This window comes from Oncorhynchus mykiss, chromosome Y (genome assembly GCF_013265735.2).
Source record: "Oncorhynchus mykiss isolate Arlee chromosome Y, USDA_OmykA_1.1, whole genome shotgun sequence".
Lineage (NCBI taxonomy): Eukaryota > Metazoa > Chordata > Actinopteri > Salmoniformes > Salmonidae > Oncorhynchus > Oncorhynchus mykiss.
The window spans coordinates 32,003,178-32,023,514 of record NC_048593.1 but is presented as its reverse complement, the minus strand read 5'-3'; the positions used below and the strand labels follow the sequence as shown (position 1 = coordinate 32,023,514).

Here is a 20,337-nt window from a genome sequence, read left to right as displayed (position 1 = left end):
ATGGACAGGTGAATATGAGCCTGCTGCTTTTGACAGTTGCCAGAGCATAACCAATTAACCCAAAGAGAGAGAGAGAGAGAGAGAGAGAGAGAGAGTAGCAGTTGGGGTGGACACATCATCTCCATCTCATCAGAGGACAACTGAAACTGACCACAGTGACAAAGAATGTTTAGTTCTGCACATGACTACAGTCACCTGCACCAGGCGAGATCCCTTCAGGCAGTGTGGTGTGTGTCTGTGAAAGGTTGTTTGTTTTGCAAAGAAAGAGAATGGAGGGAGAGGGAAGAGCAAGAGAGAGAGCAAGAGAAAAGGAGAAAGATGTGAATAATGTGAACTTTACTAATGCAGCAGTGTGAGGAGTTTGCTTCACCCTGTGAGCAGCGCAGGTCTTTAGAGGCTCATACCGTAACAAAAGCTGGCCTAATTTCACTCTTCAGCTCAACAACGAAAAAGAAAAAAATGTCATCCCCATTCACAGAGACTTTGTGTTTACACACTGATATCTATTTTTATAAATGAAACCTATCTTCCCACTTCAGAGGAAATGTACATGTACAGCTAGCTGCTCATGTAAGTAGAGCTCAAAGTACAGACTCCTACACCATTTATTGTTTTACTTTCGATCCATCTATGCTAAACCTCCACACAGTAATACACCTCACTATTTTTCCATACATTTGCCTCTCTTTTTATTATCGGAGGCTGTCATGGTACAAAGAGCTTTTAGGGGTGAAAGAAGGCTTAAAAAACAAATGGATCGAGAATGATACCTTAACTCAATAATCTCTCTTTCTCTCCCTTTCCCTCTCCCTCTCCAGGCATCACCACAGTTCTGACCATGTCCACCATCATCACAGGCGTGTCAGCCTCCATGCCCCAGGTCTCTTATGTGAAAGCGGTAGACATCTATCTGTGGGCCAGCTTCCTGTTTGTCTTCCTGTCCGTCATCGAGTACGCCACCGTCAACTACTTCACCACAGTGGAGGAGATGAAGAAGCTCAAGGGGGGAAAGGTCACTGACACTTATGGCGTCTATAGGGTCAAAGTTCATGGGTTAGATAAGTCACAGAGTGAGGGATCATGTGCATGGGTGTATTATGAATATGGAATATACTACCACTGTCAGAGCCACAATAGAAGCGCCAAAGTAGGTTATAACAACAACTATGACTGTGTCTCCCCCTATTGATCATAATGTATTCCACCATCGGAAGATCATTGAATTTAAACATTTAAATTCCCTCCCCTCTCTCTCCTCAGATCCCTGCCAATTTCAATGCCACTCAAACTATGGCCTTTGACGGATGTTACCATGACAATGACATTGACCTGATGCCATTCCCAGAGCTGCCCAGCACCCCCAACACAGAGCGGAGTCGGACGGCCACGTTGAGGACCTCGAGGAACTCTGCTGCAGAGCCCCCGCCCACGGAGGGCACCAGGCTACGACGCAAAAAATCCATCAAACACAACCTCAGCTTCATCATGAGTAACAGCTACATGATCGACTCCTACTCCAGAGTCATCTTCCCCATGACCTACCTGCTGTTCAACATCATCTACTGGAGCTTGTACTCCAGTAGGTGAATAAACCGTCAACAGTCTACTAGCAGTTCATCATGCAGTGGGTTATTGGAGTATGTTGTCTAATGACTACTGAACTATATTACTACTGTATATTATCTATTAGGTTATTCTCACTGACAACAGCATCATCGTCAAGGCGTTGTTTTCTGCCACCCACTGGATTATGACCTTAACCATTGGTGTCTACCAGAGTGCATTGTGGGAGTTTTGGACAGTCAAGCCCTACTGAAGAAGAGATACTATTGAGTAAATCTGCTTTTTATTGGAAACCTGTTGGAATCCGGGTTCAGGTGTGAAGTTGCTGGTGCTGTTCATGGAACTGCTTCTGCTGGAATGCACAGTTGCTTTCCCCCCCACTGGTTTAAACATTTAGTTACTGTATATAGTATGAATTTAAATATGCATGAAAATGAAGGTGCGTGTGTCTTTTATATCAGTGAATATCAGAAAAATACAACATCAGATTAGCTTAAAATAAAACATTTCATTTTATTTATACAATTGTTATTGGTGAAATAACGTTGAATTATACACCCATTGTTATGATGCCTCTTTAAAATATATATACATATATATCTCATGGAAATATCTTGATTCTGAGTACAGTATAAAAGAGCTTTGCCTTTATCTTAAATGAAATCAAACCAGGAAGTGACAGTGTTAGTATTTGTCAGCGCACGCCTCTGAAGAATGCTGAGAAAACCGATAAAACCTGTAGTATGCAGTCATAGGATGCCGCTCGTGAGGATCTACAGTAAGAGTTGGGTTTTTCCTCCGTGCTACTGTAGATATCTTTTCAGTACAGTACATGTATTGATATTCACAATCATAGGTGCCAGCCCGGACGAGTTCATGATAGTATTGGTAGGTCAACTGGATGAAATCCATGAGCATGCTGGATCTTCAGTGATGGCCCATCTCTTCAGTGTGGTCTGTCACACACTTCCATTAAACTACTAAATGCAGCATTAATATTAAAATAATTCATATAAACGTAGAAAATACTATGAAACACACTGTCTCACGTAAGTCCACTCCCCTACCAGCCTACACTTGGCCTAGTGTTTTACAGGACTTAGGCTGCTCTCTGACTCTGAGTCCTGAATTGGCTGTTCACCTCATTGAGGACCACGTCTGAGTTGAGCTCCTCAAGGGCTGTGATGGTTCTGTCATCAAATAGACTTCCTGAAATGGTACACATCAGAGTTACAGCTTATCCTGCACACAAGTGACTGCATTTAGAGTGGTATTTCTGAGATGAACTCTACATTAAAGGACCACGTATAAGGAAAGTAGATTACGGTGGATACCCGTACATCAAAACAACTTGATTTCACGTGTAGTTGTGTAAATTCAAGTATCTTATTTTCAAGGGCCAAATTATTCTGGTGATTCACTGTTTATAACTAAACGTATGAAATCCTTTCCAACCGTCTGGCAGCTGAATGGATGAAATGCCTTTTTCATGACCAAGAGCAGATAAACTAGCAACAGGAGAGCAGAGACACATGTGACTGTTGGAATCAGAGCCAGCTGGCAGCCAGCAGCTGAGCCAGGCACATGGGCGGGGGGTACAGTTAGATACAGTCACTATTTGATTGGATGGGTTAAGCTGACTAAATCCTGCTGTAGAGTGTCATACATAGACACACATTCTCACACACTGTTGTATACAAACACACAGCAGTTACTGTGCACCATCAGTAAGAGGCTGAAAGAGGCGCTATGGACGTGGCCGGAGCTCAAACAGTACAGCTAGCTCCCATTCTGGGTAAAATTATGTTAAAGGGAAAAGGTCATCTCAGAGCCCGTCACAGAGATTTCCTAGGTTACATAGGTCATCAGTGACATGGAGATGAAGGCTTGCTATAAGCCATCCCCTGCTCTGATAACAGAGGTTTAATATTATGACGTGCTTCCACATTTATCAGGGGCAGAAAGTAGATCAGCATATACAAAAAGTATTTCTCTATTGTTGTCTGGCCCATATTGGTTGTTAGTACTCCCTGACCCCCTCCGGGTCCCCATGCCTACCTGTTGCTCCACTGGGCCGCTCTGGGGAGTCACCGGTCAAGAAGGAGGAGCTGGAGGTATGGTTGAACTGGGAGGAGTTGCCGGAGCGGAAGGACGTGGCTCTGGTCACTGACAATGACTTCTTCTCTGTCTTCTGTGTAGCCGTGCGGCTCCAGTCTGTGATGAAACAAGAGTTAATTAAAATTGTGTACATTAAACTACATCAAATATATCAATTCAGGGAAGCAAAAGTCATTCCGCTACCCAAGAATAGTAAAGCCCCTCTACTGGCTCAAACAGCCAACCAATCAGCCTGTTACCAATCCTTAGTAAACCTTTGGAAAAAATGGTGTTTGACCAAATACAATGCTATTTTACAGTAAACAAATTGAAAACAGACTTTCAACACGCTTATAGGGAAGGACATTCAACAAGCACGGTACTTACACAAATTACTTATGATTGATTGGCCAAGAGAAATCGCCGATAAAAAGATTGTAGGAGTTGTTTTGTTAGACTTTTGACATTGCAGCTTTTGACATTATCGATCATAATCTGCTGCTGGAAAAACACGTGTTATGGTTTACACCCCCTGCTATATTATGGATAAAGATGTAGTTGTCTAACAGAACACAGAGGGTGTTCTTTAATAGAAGCCTCTCCAACACAATCCAAGTACAATCAGGATTTCCCCTGAGCAGCTGTCTAGGTCCCATACTTTTTAAAATCATTACTAATGGCATGCCACTGGCTTTGAGTAAAGCGAGTGTGTCTACGTATGTGGCTGACTCAACGCTATACACGTCAGCTATTACAGCAACTGAAATGACTGTAACACTTAATAAAGAGCTTTCAGAAAGGGTGGTAAGAAATAAGTTAGTCCTAAATATTTCAAAAACTACAAGTAATTGTATTTGGGAAAAATCATTCATTAAACCCTAAACCTCAACTAAATCTTGTAATGAATGTGTAAATTGAGCAAGTTGAGGTGACTAAACTGCTTGGAGTAACACTAGATTGTCAACTGTCATAGTCAAAACATGTTGATGCAACAGTAGCTAAGATGTGGAGAAGTCTGTCCATAATAAAGCGATGCTCTGCCTTCTTAACAACACTATCAACAAGGCAGGTCCTACAGGCCCTAGTTTGTCGCCCTTGGCCTAGTGTTCAGTCGTGTGGTCAGGTGACACAAAGAGGGACTTAGGAAAATTACAACAGACTATGAGAGGAGCACAGTACTACATAGAGCCATGACTATATGGAACTCTATTCCAAATCAGGTAACTGATGCAAGCAGTGGAATCAGATTTACAAACAGATAGAAATACACCTTAAAGAACAGCGGAGACTGTGAAGAGACACACACACAGATACAGACACACGCGCTATCGCGCCAACTCTACACACACGTACATTGTAATATTATTGTATGGTGGTGTTATACATGTTGTATTGTAGATATGTAATAATGTTATATGCTGTAGTGTTTTATCTTTTGTTTAATGTGTGATGTAAGTGCCTTAATGTGTTCGGACTCCAGGAAGAGTTGCTGCTGCTTTGGCAGGAACTAATGGGGATCCCTAATAAACCCCAGGAAGAGTAGCTTCTGCCTTGGCAGGAACTAATGGGGATCCCTAATAAACCCCAGGAAGAGTAGCTTCTGCCTTGGCAGGAACTAATGGGGATCCCTAATAAACCCCAGGAAGAGTAGCTTCTGCCTTGGCAGGAACTAATGGGGATCCCTAATAAACCCCAGGAAGAGTTGCTGCTGCCTTGGCAGGAACTAATGGGGATCCCTAATAAACCCCAGGAAGAGTTGCTGCTGCCTTGGCAGGAACTATTGGGGATCCCTCATCAATACAAATACATGGAAGGTTATTCTCTTCTTCAAACTACACATATGTTGTAAGATGTAGGTCAACAAGTCTTACCTGAGTTCTCTGCCAGTCTCAGTCTACCACAGCAGAGGTAAGTCCTCCACTGCCTCCTCACGTTCTCCTTCACAGCGCAGTGGAACAAAAAGATAAAGAACCCTGCAAAAGAACACAAGTGTCAGGCAACTACACTTTTGTTACACACTTGGCAACAGGTTTCCCAAGAAACTCCTCAGGCTTTGTGTTAGTGTCTTCTCTGAGAACATTAATGGTGAATTCATTTTCAAATCACAAAAAATCTGGAAGAGATCTAAATCTCACCTTGAAAGGAGTTGAAGATGGCGAAGAGGTACATGAAGGCCAGGTTGACAGGCCCCCAGGCAAAGAAGGCAAAGCCCCAGGTGAGGCCCAGGAGTAGGGTGATCCCAACCACACTGCGCAGGTCCTGCAGCCCGTTACGGTGCCTCATGTTGTGGGGGTTCTGACTCTTTATCCGACACAGCTGAACCATCACCACCACAAACATGCTGAGGTTCAACAGGAAGATGACACAGAAGTAGGCCACCACAGATACGTAGAAGGCAATGTTGTTCTTCAGCCAGCAGCTGTGTGAGAGGAAAGGAGTGAAATACAGGAGACCATATTTGAATTGATCAGCTATCCTATTATGTAAATGTGAGTACTGGTATAAATGTCATGATGCACAAACAAGCACTCCATACCAATGCTTCAGCTGTAAATTGACATGTTAAATATTGAACAAAATGCAAGGGACTTACAAGTCATCTGTAGGGGAGTTATCTGAATACTTTCCGTAGCTAACGAGGCCGTAATTGTTCTTATCAACAGCAATAACGACGATGACCACAAGGAGTGGGACGCCTATGACGAGAGACAACAGACTACATTGAACTGTAAGTAACTGTTACTTTGGTAAGAACGTGGTGGCTGTTCTTCACTCTGATGACAGTCCCAGAATCACTTTTTCACTTACCCCAGCCGACGAGAGAGAACTTGAGCATGTAGCGTTTTATGTATGTGTTGAAGACCTTGACGAGGGCCAGGTACATGTGGACGGCCTCCAGGCCCATCCAGGTGAAGGAAGCCAGCAGGAAGTAGTGCAGGAACCAGGCGGTGGAGATGCACAGGCCCACAGCGTCAGGGTAGAGGGCTAGCCAGGCATCCACCAGGAACACCAGGTTTAAAAACAACAGAGCCACACACAGCTGGATCAGGATCTTAGATGGGATGTCCTTACGCAGTTTCCTAAAGGAATTAGGATTGGAATTAGGACTGGTATTACATTGATTGCAGCTTGTTTATATGTCTTTGTATTTAGATCAGTTCTCCAGGTGGGTGTCATCAAAATCAAATCAAATCAAATGTTATTTGTCACATGCGCCAAATACAACAGGTACCAACAACCTTACCATGAAATGTTTACTTACAAGCCCTTAACCAACAATGCAGTTTTAAGAAAACAGAGTTAAGAAAATATTTACTAAATAAACTAAAGTAACATTTTTATTAAAAGTAACACAATAAAATAACAATAACAAGGCTATATACAGGGGGTACCAGTACCGAGTCAATGTGTGGGGGTACAGGTAAGTCGAGGTCATTTGTACATGTAGGGGATATCATGGATATCCTGCACTGATCACAAGGGGCTCAGACTCACCCAAAGGCCAGGTAGGTGAGCAGAGTGACGGAGAGGAAGATGGCGGAGATACCACAGCCGATGTAGGTGATGTAGGTGAGGATTGTGGCCTGGAGATGATTGGTTATGCCCGTTCTGGAGATGTCCTGGGAGAAGAAATACCAAAAACATGTTGTACACATTGAATTATTCTAAAAATAAGTCCTTGAATGTTGACAAAGACTGAATGGGAGAGATCACATTGCACCCCTGTCTCAGGAAGTACTCACCAGTAGCACACCGAAGCTGGTGAGATGATTACAGGCACAGACAGTCTCATTTTCTGTGCTGTTCCTGACAGAGCAGCCTTTTCGGTTCCAGCCTCCTGAGCCATCTACGAGAAAAAAAAACATTTTTATTCTTTAATACCTGTCAATTGTCTTGCTTTCATTTTGGGAGACACAAGAGGAATTACTTACCATTCAAGCCAAAGTCCCAGAAAACACATGAAACCACGACATTTGCCTGTGTAGACAAATGATGAAGAGAAGACAGAGTGTTAAATACTTCTCAGGATGTCCCATCCTTGACATAGGGAAAACGTCTGTTTGACTCACTGGGACGGGCTCAGTGTTTCTCAGGGTGATCACCACGTCCTTCTGCAGAGATTTGATTGACAGGTTGGCCACACTGGCTCCCAGTATCCCACTGTACAGCCTGCTGTCTCCCAGGGCTCGGTCCTAAGGAACGGCATGGAAAGAATATGGCATTGTCTATACATTATTTTACTACATTATTTACTACTATTATTTCACAGTTCTTCATTTCTGACCGATTTATGTGACTTTTATCCATAGTCATCATATCTATATAAATAGCAAGGGCTGCTTAAGTAGCAATAAATGTTTAGGCTTGGCAACAGGTTGGGACAGTACTGAATACAGAGGAGCAGGTAAGCACCTGGAACACAGTGGCCTTCTGGTAGAAGTTGAACTGGAGTCTGGAGGCTTGTAGCTGCTGCTCATAGGAGAGGTTCGCTGTGAGGGAGGAGGGGAACGTGACGGAGCCCTGGGGAAGGGAGGACGCCTCTGTTCTCACACTTCTCCTGGCTCTGCCATCTCCACGGATCTGGAGGGGACACATTTCTCTATGATTAACACTTAGCAATAAACAGCAGTTATGTGTCTATCTACATAACAGACCCTACCAGACATACGGCAGAGTGCAGGATGTCCTACAATACTTCTGCGTGTATTTTGACGGCAACCGAGGCTACAGTATTTCCTATTCAGTGTTTCCTTACTGGAAGGTTACCTGCACATTGTTGGGGTCCGGGATGGAGAAAGATGTTTGCTGGAAATTAGTGCCGTCCACTGTTTTGATAGCGACAGCAACCGACTTGGTTAAAATCGTAGCCTCTTGCTGAACGACCAGCTTCAGGCCCACCGTATCAACAATCCCAATGATCCTGGTAGAAAAATCAACTGTTATTCTGATGCGCAGGTTGGTCAAGGTCATTGCTAAGATTTCTTCCGGTTTTAAGAAAATGTTGTCACAGTCTCTTTACAGGCTTTATATAAGTGCTCATTTCTGGTACAGCACAGCAAGCAGCATAACAGTAGATTGTTGATCCCCAGGCAGCTCACTTGGTGGAGGAGGAGGCCAGGGTGTCAGAGGAGGCACCCAGCAGGTTGCTAACGATTTTGACAGAGGTTTTCCCCAGATTCAGGCTGACATTGGGTCCGGCCAGCAGGGCCTCTAGTTGGGACACCAGCTGGTCCACCTGGGAGGAGTTGAGCTTGGACACGTTACTAGTCAGATCCAGCAGCTGATTGGCCTGCTCTTCACTACTAGCTGCTGTGGTGTTGGGCGCTGTGGGGAAAAGGATCCATAATAAAAACGAGGATGTTATCAGAGGGGAACTTTGACTTTGGGTCTACATTTTAAATGTAGATTAATGTGGCAGTACCAGCTATGGCCCAGCTAGGTCACAGATCAGCTTGGGTTAGTATCCTGAGGGTTACCTGCGGTGGTTGTTGTAACAGCTGTCGTGGTGTACTTTGGGGAAGCTGTTGTGGGATTCACTGGTGGAATGATGGGTGTTGATGAGTTTGTAGTGGTATTACCCCGGGTTGTCGTGGCGATGGTTGTATTTGGAGCTGATGGTGTAGTATTTGGAGCTGTAGAAGTGGTGTTTAGTGGAGCTAATGTTGTGTTCAATGGGACGTAGGGGGTGTTTAGGTGTATAGTGACATTGGGTGGAGGAGGCAGTATTGTTGTTGCAGGTAAAGTGGTGTTGGCCATTGGGCTGGGTGATGTAGAAGGAGGCATGGGGTTGCACATTTCATTCAGGAGCACACACACATTTTTCCCTTGTTTGCTAAACAGAGAAAGGGACAGATAAATGTAGATCTTCAGTGCATATAGTCAATGATATATGTAAGCAATAAAGCCCGAGGGGGTGTGGTATATGGCCAATATACCACAGCTGTTCTTACGCACAATGCAATGCCTGGACACAGCCCTTAGCCGTGGTATATTGGCCATATACCACAACCCCCGAGGTGCCTTATTGCTATTATAAACTTGTTACTAACATAATTAGAACAGTAAAAATAAATGTTTTGTCATACCTGTGGTATACGGTCTGATATACTACTTAAATGTACAAATAACAATGTGCAATTTGCTTACTCTCCATCATTTACAGTGTTTTACACAATTACAAAATGTGTAACAAGGTTTTGATGTCTTTGAAGCACACAAAGAGAGACTGAACTGACCAGCTGACAATGGCAGTGGTCTTTTCAGCCTCACAGAACAAAGTGGTGTTGAGGTTGATACTCTCCCAAGTGAAGTTTGAATTTAATAGACCGCCACTGGATCCTGGGCAGCCACAAATGGCTGTGTGAAATGTATGAACACAAAAAGTCAGAAACACATACTGTATAATGTATATGAATAAATACACAGATGCTGTCAGCTTCCACCATCCATGGTATGGCTACTCACCTGCTCGGGTCACCGTTCCATTGTAGCCAATACCATGCTCATCATTGAACACAGTCATCAATGCAGTACTGACTGCACATATAGGCACCGAATGGTTGAGGCGCACGATAACCCTGCAGCTTTGGAGACTGGTAATAAAACAGTAATGGTATAGTTATTTAATAAGTCACACCACCATAATCACTCCACATAAAGGGCCATCTTGAATGCACTGTAAAGGTTTTAGGCCTGCAAGGAGTACAGGAACTCACTTGGTATTTGCGCCATCGCATTCCACATGAGCATCCTGTGTGAAAACAACACAGAATAGCTCATAAGGTTTCAAATGATGTCTTTACAGAGCAACATAAAACAATGAAAGCTCATTGTGGGGTTGGGGTATCATCTCATAATAAAATCACCTGGTAGATAGTTGATATGATGTGCAAGGGACAGGGAGGACTGGAACAGAGAATGAAGTCAGAAAACAAATCAAACCTAGCGTAGCAAGGTATGGCACTATATGTACTATTGGGGTTCATTTGAGCTGAAAGGATCTAATTGGAAAGTGTGAGCATATCGATGCTAAGCAGAGAGAAAACTGTTGTATAACAGATGAAGAAATTAGGACATACTGTGTCTCTGAGGTGTTGTTGCAGGGTGGAGGAGTTTTTAGCTGATCAATCTGGGGAACACAGCACACGCACACACACACACACACACACACACACACACACACACACACACACACACACACACACACACACAAACAAACAAATATGCATACAATTACAAACACACACACACACACATATATATATGCACACAAACAGGTGACACAACAGAAACAACTCACCATATAGAAGATTTTTGAAATATTCATAGCGGGATCTTTGATCTGTATGCCCAAGGTATAGTATGCAGCTATAGAGAGAGGGAAGGAGAGAGAGTTATCACATGGTGGGAAAAGAACAAGTGTAGCGGGTCCATCACAGTATCAGTGAAATGAGCAGTTGATTTGTAAATATTGCATTTACCTGAACCATAGCAGTAAGAGGAGTAGTTGTAAATATTGTATTTACCTGTACCATAGCAGTAAGAGGAGTAGTTGTAAATATTGTATTTACCTGTACCATAGCAGTAAGAGGAGTAGTTGTAAATATTGCATTTACCTGAACCATAGCAGTAAGAGGAGTAGTTGTAAATATTGTATTTACCTGTACCATAGCAGTAAGAGGAGTAGTTGTAAATATTGTATTTACCTGTACCATAGCAGTAAGAGGAGTAGTTGTAAATATTGTATTTACCTGAACCATAGCAGTAAGAGGAGTAGTTGTAAATATTGTATTTACCTGAACCATAGCAGTAAGAGGAGTAGTTGTAAATATTGTATTTACCTGAACCATAGCAGTAAGAGGAGTAGTTGTAAATATTGCATTTACCTGAACCATAGCAGTAAGAGGAGTAGTTGTAAATATTGTATTTACCTGAACCATAGCAGTAAGAGGAGTAGTTGTAAATATTGTATTTACCTGAACCATAGCAGTAAGAGGAGTAGTTGTAAATATTGCATTTACCTGAACCATAGCAGTAAGAGGAGTAGTTGTAAATATTGTATTTACCTGAACCATAGCAGTAAGAGGAGTAGTTGTAAATATTGTATTTACCTGAACCATAGCAGTAAGAGGAGTAGTTGTAAATATTGTATTTACCTGAACCATAGCAGTAAGAGGAGTAGTTGTAAATATTGTATTTACCTGAACCATAGCAGTAAGAGGAGTAGTTGTAAATATTGTATTTACCTGAACCATAGCAGTAAGAGGAGTAGTTGTAAATATTGTATTTACCTGAACCATAGCAGTAAGAGGAGTAGTTGTAAATATTGTATTTACCTGAACCATAGCAGTAAGAGGAGTAGTTGTAAATATTGTATTTACCTGTACCATAGCAGTAAGAGGAGTAGTTGTAAATATTGTATTTACCTGAACCATAGCAGTAAGAGGAGTAGTTGTAAATATTGTATTTACCTGTACCATAGCAGTAAGAGGAGTAGTTGTAAATATTGTATTTACCTGAACCATAGCAGTAAGAGGAGTAGTTGTAAATATTGTATTTACCTGTACCATAGCAGTAAGAGGAGTAGTTGTAAATATTGTATTTACCTGAACCATAGCAGTAAGAGGAGTAGTTGTAAATATTGTATTTACCTGTACCATAGCAGTAAGAGGAGTAGTTGTAAATATTGTATTTACCTGTACCATAGCAGTAAGAGGAGTAGTTGTAAATATTGTATTTACCTGAACCATAGCAGTAAGAGGAGTAGTTGTAAATATTGTATTTACCTGTACCATAGCAGTAAGAGGAGTAGTTGTAAATATTGTATTTACCTGTACCATAGCAGTAAGAGGAGTAGTTGTAAATATTGTATTTACCTGTACCATAGCAGTAAGAGGAGTAGTTGTAAATATTGTATTTACCTGAACCATAGCAGTAAGAGGAGTAGTTGTAAATATTGTATTTACCTGTACCATAGCAGTAAGAGGAGTAGTTGTAAATATTGTATTTACCTGTACCATAGCAGTAAGAGGAGTAGTTGTAAATATTGTATTTACCTGAACCATAGCAGTAAGAGGAGTAGTTGTAAATATTGTATTTACCTGTACCATAGCAGTAAGAGGAGTAGTTGTAAATATTGTATTTACCTGAACCATAGCAGTAAGAGGAGTAGTTGTAAATATTGTATTTACCTGTACCATAGCAGTAAGAGGAGTAGTTGTAAATATTGTATTTACCTGAACCATAGCAGTAAGAGGAGTAGTTGTAAATATTGTATTTACCTGTACCATAGCAGTAAGAGGAGTAGTTGTAAATATTGTATTTACCTGTACCATAGCAGTAAGAGGAGTAGTTGTAAATATTGTATTTACCTGAACCATAGCAGTAAGAGGAGTAGTTGTAAATATTGTATTTACCTGTACCATAGCAGTAAGAGGAGTAGTTGTAAATATTGTATTTACCTGTACCATAGCAGTAAGAGGAGTAGTTGTAAATATTGTATTTACCTGTACCATAGCAGTAAGAGGAGTAGTTGTAAATATTGTATTTACCTGAACCATAGCAGTAAGAGGAGTAGTTGTAAATATTGTATTTACCTGTACCATAGCAGTAAGAGGAGTAGTTGTAAATATTGTATTTACCTGAACCATAGCAGTAAGAGGAGTAGTTGTAAATATTGTATTTACCTGTACCATAGCAGTAAGAGGAGTAGTTGTAAATATTGTATTTACCTGTACCATAGCAGTAAGAGGAGCAGTTGCAGACAATGTCCGCATCTGAAAAGCAGGAATACGGTACTTATCAAGATAGAGGGGTTTACCATCATTACAGTGTTAATATGTACAGTAACCGTCAAAGGTTTGGACACACCTACCCATTCAAGGGTTTGTCTTTATTTTTACTATTTTCTACATTGTAGAATAATAGTGAAGACATCAAAACTATGAAATAACACATATGGAATCATGTAGTAACCAAAAAAGTGTTAAACAAATCAAAATAGATTTTAGATTCTTCAAAGTAGCCACCCTTTGCCTTGATGGCAGCTTTGTACACTATATTTATTTTATTTCTATTTCTATCTATTCTTTATTATTACTTTTATTGTTTATGTTTCACTTTGACCTGCATTGTTGGAGCTCGGAGCTTAAGATATTCATTGTACCCTGTAATTATACCTGCCACGCTGTACATCTGACTGTTTGAAACCCCCACTGAAGATTGAACTGGCAAATGAATGTGTCTGTCTGTTAAATGTGGATAAGGAGTATTACACTATCACATGGGTAAATGAGCAAGGGTGAAAAAAATGTCATAGTCTTTACCGATGGGAGGTTTAGGGGGCAAACCACAGTCCATTTGGGTTTGATTTCCAAGTGGTACGTAAACAGTCCCTGCATGTCCACTGTAAGATACAACATGTTCGTATCAGAGGATGATTTGATACTGAAGAAAAACTTCAAACACAGAAACAGCAGCATAGTTTTACATTTTCCAGAGTGACCTCCAACTGACCATGAGATATTGACAGGCCCTGGAGTGTGACACGTGTTTGGAAGAGGGAGAGTGCCATTCAGGAAGCCGGTGCACTTTGCAAAACCATTACTTGGAGGCAATTGGCCTGCACACAGACCCTTACCTACAAGTAACAAGCAACAGACGTTAGGCTCAGGTAAATGTACATTCCTATGAGAGATTTCAGATTCACATTAGGGCAAGTGCGACTCACCCACTCTCTCCACTCTATTTCCCACTATATGGGTTTGTATGGAGCTGTTCTCCTGACCCAGCCACAGGGCTCGCTGGAAACAACAGGGAAACGCTGGCTTCCTCGTCCTCAGCAGCACAGTGCAGTTAGTCCTCCTGGAGAGTTTTGGGTGGTATTAAGGCATGGAGCGGGACAGAGGATGCTGAACTGTAGTATTGAAATTAGTAGAGGTATTTCCACCACAGGAGGCTGTTGAGGGGAGGACGGCTCATAATAATGACTGGAATGAAGTGATGTGTCAATACCACTCCATTAATTCCATTGCAGCCATTACTATGAGCCCGTCCTCCCCAATTCAGGGGCCACCAGCCGCCTGTGAGTTCAACTAACCTGATCCCTGTTTTATTGACACACGTCACCTCAATGTCCTGTAAAGATAAGAGTTTTGATTCAACTCACATACTTTTACAGACAGAGAAAAAGTGCCCTCTAATGTTGACATGCACATTAAGGCAGGTTTGTCTGGAGAGAGATGTCGTCTTACTTGAAACATGCTGGCAGCAGTCATATTTCCACCTTCATGCTCCTCACTACAGAACAGACAGTGAATAAACAGAGATAGCTTCAGAATAGATATTTATTTTGATATTCAAACAACCTTTTCTGTACATCTACAGTATAAATCTTAATGAGCAATAATGACGTGTGACTGAATACTTTACCTTGTGGTGCTATGGTTGTAGGGTCGGGCGGACATGCTACGGTTGTGTGGGGGAGTACTATTGTAAAGCATAGTTGTCATGTTAGTTGTCAAGGTTGTCATGTTGAAGTTGGTGAAGTTCTGGGATAGTGTTGTCGTGGTGAAGTTGGTGAAGTTCTGGGATGGTGTTGTCGTGGTGAAGTTGGTGAAGTTCTGGGATAGTGTTGTCGTGGTGAAGTTGGTGAAGTTCTGGGATAGTGTTGTCGTGGTGAAGTTGGTGAAGTTCTGGGATGGTGTTGTCGTGGTGAAGTTGGTGAAGTTCTGGGATAGTGTTGTCGTGGTGAAGTTGTATAACCATGTTGTCATGTTGTAGGGGGTGGGATATGTTGGACTGACAGAGGTGGTTTGCAGTGTGTCAGTCGAATTTGTGCCATTTGCTTGTTCAGGGTTGGAGGGCTCACAGGAGTCCAAGAGAGAATGAAATAGAGCCCTGAACTGAAACAGGAAAACAATGCTGTCACATTTCATGTATAACTAAACAAATGTACAGTTTCAACAGGATTCATCACACATCAGTCAATCAAGTTTCATTCCCTGTCTTCTGGCCTACCCAGCCACTGATGTCTGATTCATTCTTCAGATCTCCAGTCACATCCACCGCAAGGACCATCCAGTAGTACACAGCTGTTAAACATACACATTACATCGTGCATTTCAAATCAATCAATCAATCATACTTTATTTATAAAGCACATTTCTTCCCCCCCTCCCCCCCAAAAATGCAGTTTAACGTAAAGTAATTAACATAAATAAGTAAAATAACAATGGACATGAAAGACTAATGCCTCAATATCATATATTCATATTATAAGCGTGATTCATTAAACGTACACTGATTGGCACAGAGCTGTGAGAAGTTACAATGCACCTCTGCTGACTCTGAAACAGAGAGGGGAGAGGAGATATGTGAGGATCCGTGCAAACCAATGCAACAGGAAATGCAAAATTGTAGTGTGTTCGAGGTTTTAAAAGGCTTCATTATAATTCATATTTCCTGCTGCTGCAGGATTATTTTCCTGCTCCACACAAACTCCTCTACTTTACAGAGACATTATCACACATACAGTCAATAGTATGATTACTCACTGTGTTAAACCCCTCCACTATAAATGAGGCTGTTGACTTACCTGTAGTGGCATTAGAGGTGACTGTTATTGGCAAAGGAGTGGAGGGTCCTGGAGATGTGGCATTTTTAGAGGTCACTGAAATAGAGAGACAGGAGTCTATTTGTTGTCCGACTGTACAATGAGTGTCATTGAATGATGAGATTTGAACATACTGTATAAGGATTATCTAACTTACTGTTGGTAGTGGACGTTATGATGGGCGAAGTCGAGTGCAGAATAGTGGATGGAGATGGCATGGTGGATGTCATTGGTTCATTAGTCATGTTGGATGAGGCAGTGTGCAGTGGTAATAGGTGAGGGGTTGTGAGGGATGTGGGGGGTGGGGTCGAGGATGCATTAGACATGGGCACCGAGATTGTTGACGTGTTTGGAGTGTTAGATGAAGAAATGTCTGTAGTGGGTAATGTGGCTGTGGACAGGATGGCTGATGGAGCTGCAGGTGTTGTGGCTATAGCTGATGGAGCTGCAGGTGTTGTTGCTATAGCTGATGGAGCTGCAGGTGTTGTGCCTATAGCTGATGGAGCTGCAAGTGTTGTTGCTATAGCTGATGGAGCTGCAGGTGTTGTTGCTATAGCTGATGGGGCTGCAGGTGTTGTGGCTATAGCTGATGGGGCTGCAGGTGTTGTGGCTATAGCTGATGGAGCTGCAGGTGTTGTGGTTTTAGCTGATGGAGCTGCAGGTGTTGTGGTTTTAGCTGATGGAGCTGCAGGTGTTGTGGCTATAGCTGATGAAGCTGCAGGTGTTGTGGCTATAGCTGATGGGGCTGCAGGTGTTGTGGCTATAGCTGATGGAGCTGCAAGTGTTGTGGTTATAGCGGATGGAGCTGCAGGTGTTGTGGCTATAGCTGATGGAGCTGCAGGTGTTGTGGCTATAGCTGGTGTAGATGTTGTGTTACTAGGTGGCATGATTGATGCTACAGTGTTTTGGGTGGTAGACACTGATGTGGTTGTCATCTGTGTAGTTGATATAGTGTTTGTTATAAGCGGTGCTCTTGGTGGAGTTGATTTCGAAGGAAGCGGGGCAGAGAATGGAGGGAGTAAAACATGTGGTGGTAATGATGAAGGAGAGGGTGAGAAGGGTGGAGGTTGAGATGTTTCTGCAGTGACATCTCCTGGGAACAGAAACAGAGAAGTCAACATTGGTCAGTGTAATGACAACATTAGACACTCGGGCCACTTCCCCAGATCAGGGAGCCCGACAGACAGTCTATGTTAACAACATAAGTGAACAATGCCGAAAAAGTTCAACAGATTAACGCACCAGCCAGAATGGTCAGTAAAAGCCTACTGTTAAGAAGTCGACTGGCTGTTGATAACAGGCCTTTTTCCATCCACTACAACAAAAACCTACCCAATCCTTCCTCTTTTCTCAACTGTTCCTCTTTTCCTCCTCTTCCTCCCTACCTCTCTGCCTTAGTGTGACTGTTTCCATCTCCACTGTGTGTTGACTAACAACATCTTTGTCACATTTCTGGATGTTTAGTTGCAGGTGAGACTCGAACCAGACCAGCAGGTTTTTCTATACTTAGGAGATATAAAGCATTGCGTGTGTGTTGACGACAGGTAATGCTGAGTGACCGGCATGTCAGACTTCTCCAGCCTTACAGTAGGATGGGGATTCTCAGAATCCCTCTGCAGACAGCTACACAGACCAATGAGACATTCCTCAACGGCCTCTCAGTACAGCCTTTGGATTGTGTTCTGAAAAGGTGTGTTTCTGACGTACTGTGTTGTTTACTGGTTGTAACGCCTCACCTCTGGCTACATGGAGAAGAAGGACCAGCAGGAATATCCGGAGCAGGGTTGGATGTCTCCTAGTTCCCAAGTGTTGGAGATCAGAGGCACTGGTCATCGTTCTGTAAAACAACAGTTCACAGCATCAACGTTAACAACTCAGAAATCAATCCCAACACATTTCATTGTTAAAGCAACTCTGTATCAAGTCTGATGAGAATCCTTTACCACAAATGAAAGAAAATACTTTGATTGCACTACTGAGAGAGTGAAGGTGTGGTGAGACCCAATGAACCCATGTCTAAAAAATAGATGATACTGTCTAGATTTAGCCAAGGTCTAACTGAAAGACCAAGAGATAAGATTTTACTGATGACACAGATATGAGGAACACACAGACACCATACATCCTCTCTACAGTATAAAGAACACACAGACGCCATACATCCTCTCTACAGTATAAGGAACACACAGACACCATACATCCTCTCTACAGTATAAGGAACACACAGACACCATACATCCTCTCAACTAAAACAGTCAAGATCTCATCTCGGATGTCTGATTGATCAAATGTATACATCAATATTTAAATCCACATGTTTTTCTCTGAATAAAATATTTTGGGTGTGTCTTCTGATCTTTCAGAAACAAATGTTGTTTTAAATACCTGTGTTGATATCTTTGATGTTATTTCTGTGTGTCAGTTACAAATGGGAAGTTGATACAACAGGGGAAGCATCCATGTTTTAATGCTATTGTCTTACATAACACTAATATGGAGTACATGACTCTAAAGTAAACACAATACTGAGTGCCTGTTCCGACACACTTCAACTTACACTATCAGTTGTGTCCTGAAACGATATTACAATTACTCTGGTCCATTCACCTGGAGAGCTGCAGAATATGTCTACTGGATGATTTTTTAAAACATCATTTGGAAACCACACACACACACACACATTCTGACACTGTTTGATCATTCCTATGTGGGATAATATTGACAGTCTGGCAGAGATGTATGTTCAAATCAACAATGCTACTATAGTTTATTATTTGTACAGATTAGATTGTATAAATGTGATTAGTTCATGTTAATTGTCTTCCTATTTTCTGTGGTATTGCAAATGTGAAATCAGAACATGAACACCATATAGACCTAGCTACAAGCACATATATTGAAAAATAACAACACTGTGAAATAATCTATATAGACCAATAACAACACTGTGAAATAATATATATTGACCAATAACAAAACTGTAAAATAATCTATATAGGCCAATAACAACACTGTGAAATAATCTATATAGGCCAATAACAACACTGTGAAATAATATATATAGACCAATAACAACACTGTGAAATAATCTATATAGACCAATAACAACACTGTGAAATAATATATATTGACCAATAACAACACTGTAAAATAATCTATATAGACCAATAACAACACTGTAAAATAATCTATATAGGCCAATAACAACACTGTGAAATAATCTATATAGGCCAATAACAACACTGTGAAATAATCTATATAGACCAATAACAACACTGTGAAATAATCTATATAGGCCAATAACAACACTGTAAAATAATCTATATAGGCCAATAACAACACTGTAAAATAATATATATTGACCAATAACAACACTGTACAATAATCTATATAGGCCAATAACAACACTGTAAAATAATCTATATAGACCAATAACAACACTGTAAAATAATATATATTGACCAATAACAACACTGTAAAATAATCTATATTGACCAATAACACTGTTGCATCATCTATCTCAACATACTATTATTTTTTATCTACACATGTAATAATAGAAATTGCAACCGTAACAGACAACAGAAAAACTATTCACCCTCAATGTCAATGGTAACGGTCAATCTCAAATCATTGACCGCCTGGACTATACGTAGGTAGGCTACAGTAGGTCTATGCCCTGAACAACAGAGAAAGATTCTGTGAGGAATATATTGTACCTGGTGAAACACCGCATACGGACACAGCGCACTCCACCACACCACATAGCTGGCGCCTTGTTGGGGTTGTCCTCATCTCCATAAAACATGTATTTCTCATCAGCGATGCAACAATCCAGATTTAGACAATTTTCAGCACTGACCCCCTGATAGATCAATTTAATAAATCAAGTTTAGGATTGTTCTTCCCCTCTCAGACCGACGTAATACCAACAATGGTCCTTAAATAAGCAAATATACGGCACAAATAAAAGCGCAAATGTTTCCTTACTGTAAAAATAGTCCAGGCTTCTAAACCAACGTGAAGACACTACCTGTGACTTTCCCACCATCATTAGGTGACAT

At 41.5% G+C, this 20,337-nt stretch overlaps 2 protein-coding genes across 5 annotated transcripts in view; one reads left to right on the top strand and one right to left on the bottom strand.

Annotated features, from left to right (window-relative positions):
• LOC110510054 (gamma-aminobutyric acid receptor subunit rho-3-like) overlaps positions 1 to 2,065 on the top strand; it is a 16,378-nt gene extending 14,313 nt beyond the window's left edge. Inside the window, exons 8-9 of the mRNA XM_036967893.1 lie at positions 819 to 1,012; positions 1,261 to 2,065. Coding sequence (XP_036823788.1) covers positions 819 to 1,012; positions 1,261 to 1,587 — 521 coding nt within the window. The 3' untranslated portion in view covers positions 1,588 to 2,065. The remainder of the gene's footprint in view (positions 1 to 818; positions 1,013 to 1,260) is intronic.
• Positions 2,052 to 20,337, bottom strand: LOC110510053 (mucin-5AC). 4 transcript variants are annotated; one of them, XM_036967888.1, is made up of 34 exons: positions 20,264 to 20,337; positions 19,993 to 20,138; positions 18,010 to 18,110; positions 16,431 to 17,366; positions 16,256 to 16,330; positions 15,960 to 16,007; positions 15,679 to 15,752; positions 15,091 to 15,563; positions 14,913 to 14,958; positions 14,759 to 14,796; positions 14,390 to 14,523; positions 14,176 to 14,299; positions 13,986 to 14,065; positions 13,392 to 13,436; positions 10,961 to 11,028; positions 10,740 to 10,789; positions 10,527 to 10,566; positions 10,377 to 10,411; positions 10,126 to 10,253; positions 9,897 to 10,017; positions 9,138 to 9,493; positions 8,760 to 8,985; positions 8,428 to 8,581; positions 8,074 to 8,241; positions 7,731 to 7,853; positions 7,593 to 7,650; positions 7,404 to 7,507; positions 7,156 to 7,280; positions 6,469 to 6,740; positions 6,254 to 6,356; positions 5,796 to 6,079; positions 5,532 to 5,633; positions 3,622 to 3,777; positions 2,052 to 2,772 (listed from the first exon to the last, which is right to left on the bottom strand). In XM_036967888.1, exons 2-34 carry the CDS (start codon positions 20,079 to 20,081, stop codon positions 2,663 to 2,665), a joined length of 5,046 nt encoding a protein of 1,681 aa, XP_036823783.1. In that variant the 5' UTR covers positions 20,082 to 20,138; positions 20,264 to 20,337; the 3' UTR covers positions 2,052 to 2,662. The 4 variants fall into 4 exon arrangements, with proteins under 4 accessions (XP_036823783.1, XP_036823785.1, XP_036823787.1 ...); XM_036967890.1 differs by having other exon boundaries at positions 7,593 to 7,638; positions 19,993 to 20,334; XM_036967892.1 differs by lacking the exon at positions 19,993 to 20,138 and having other exon boundaries at positions 20,264 to 20,284.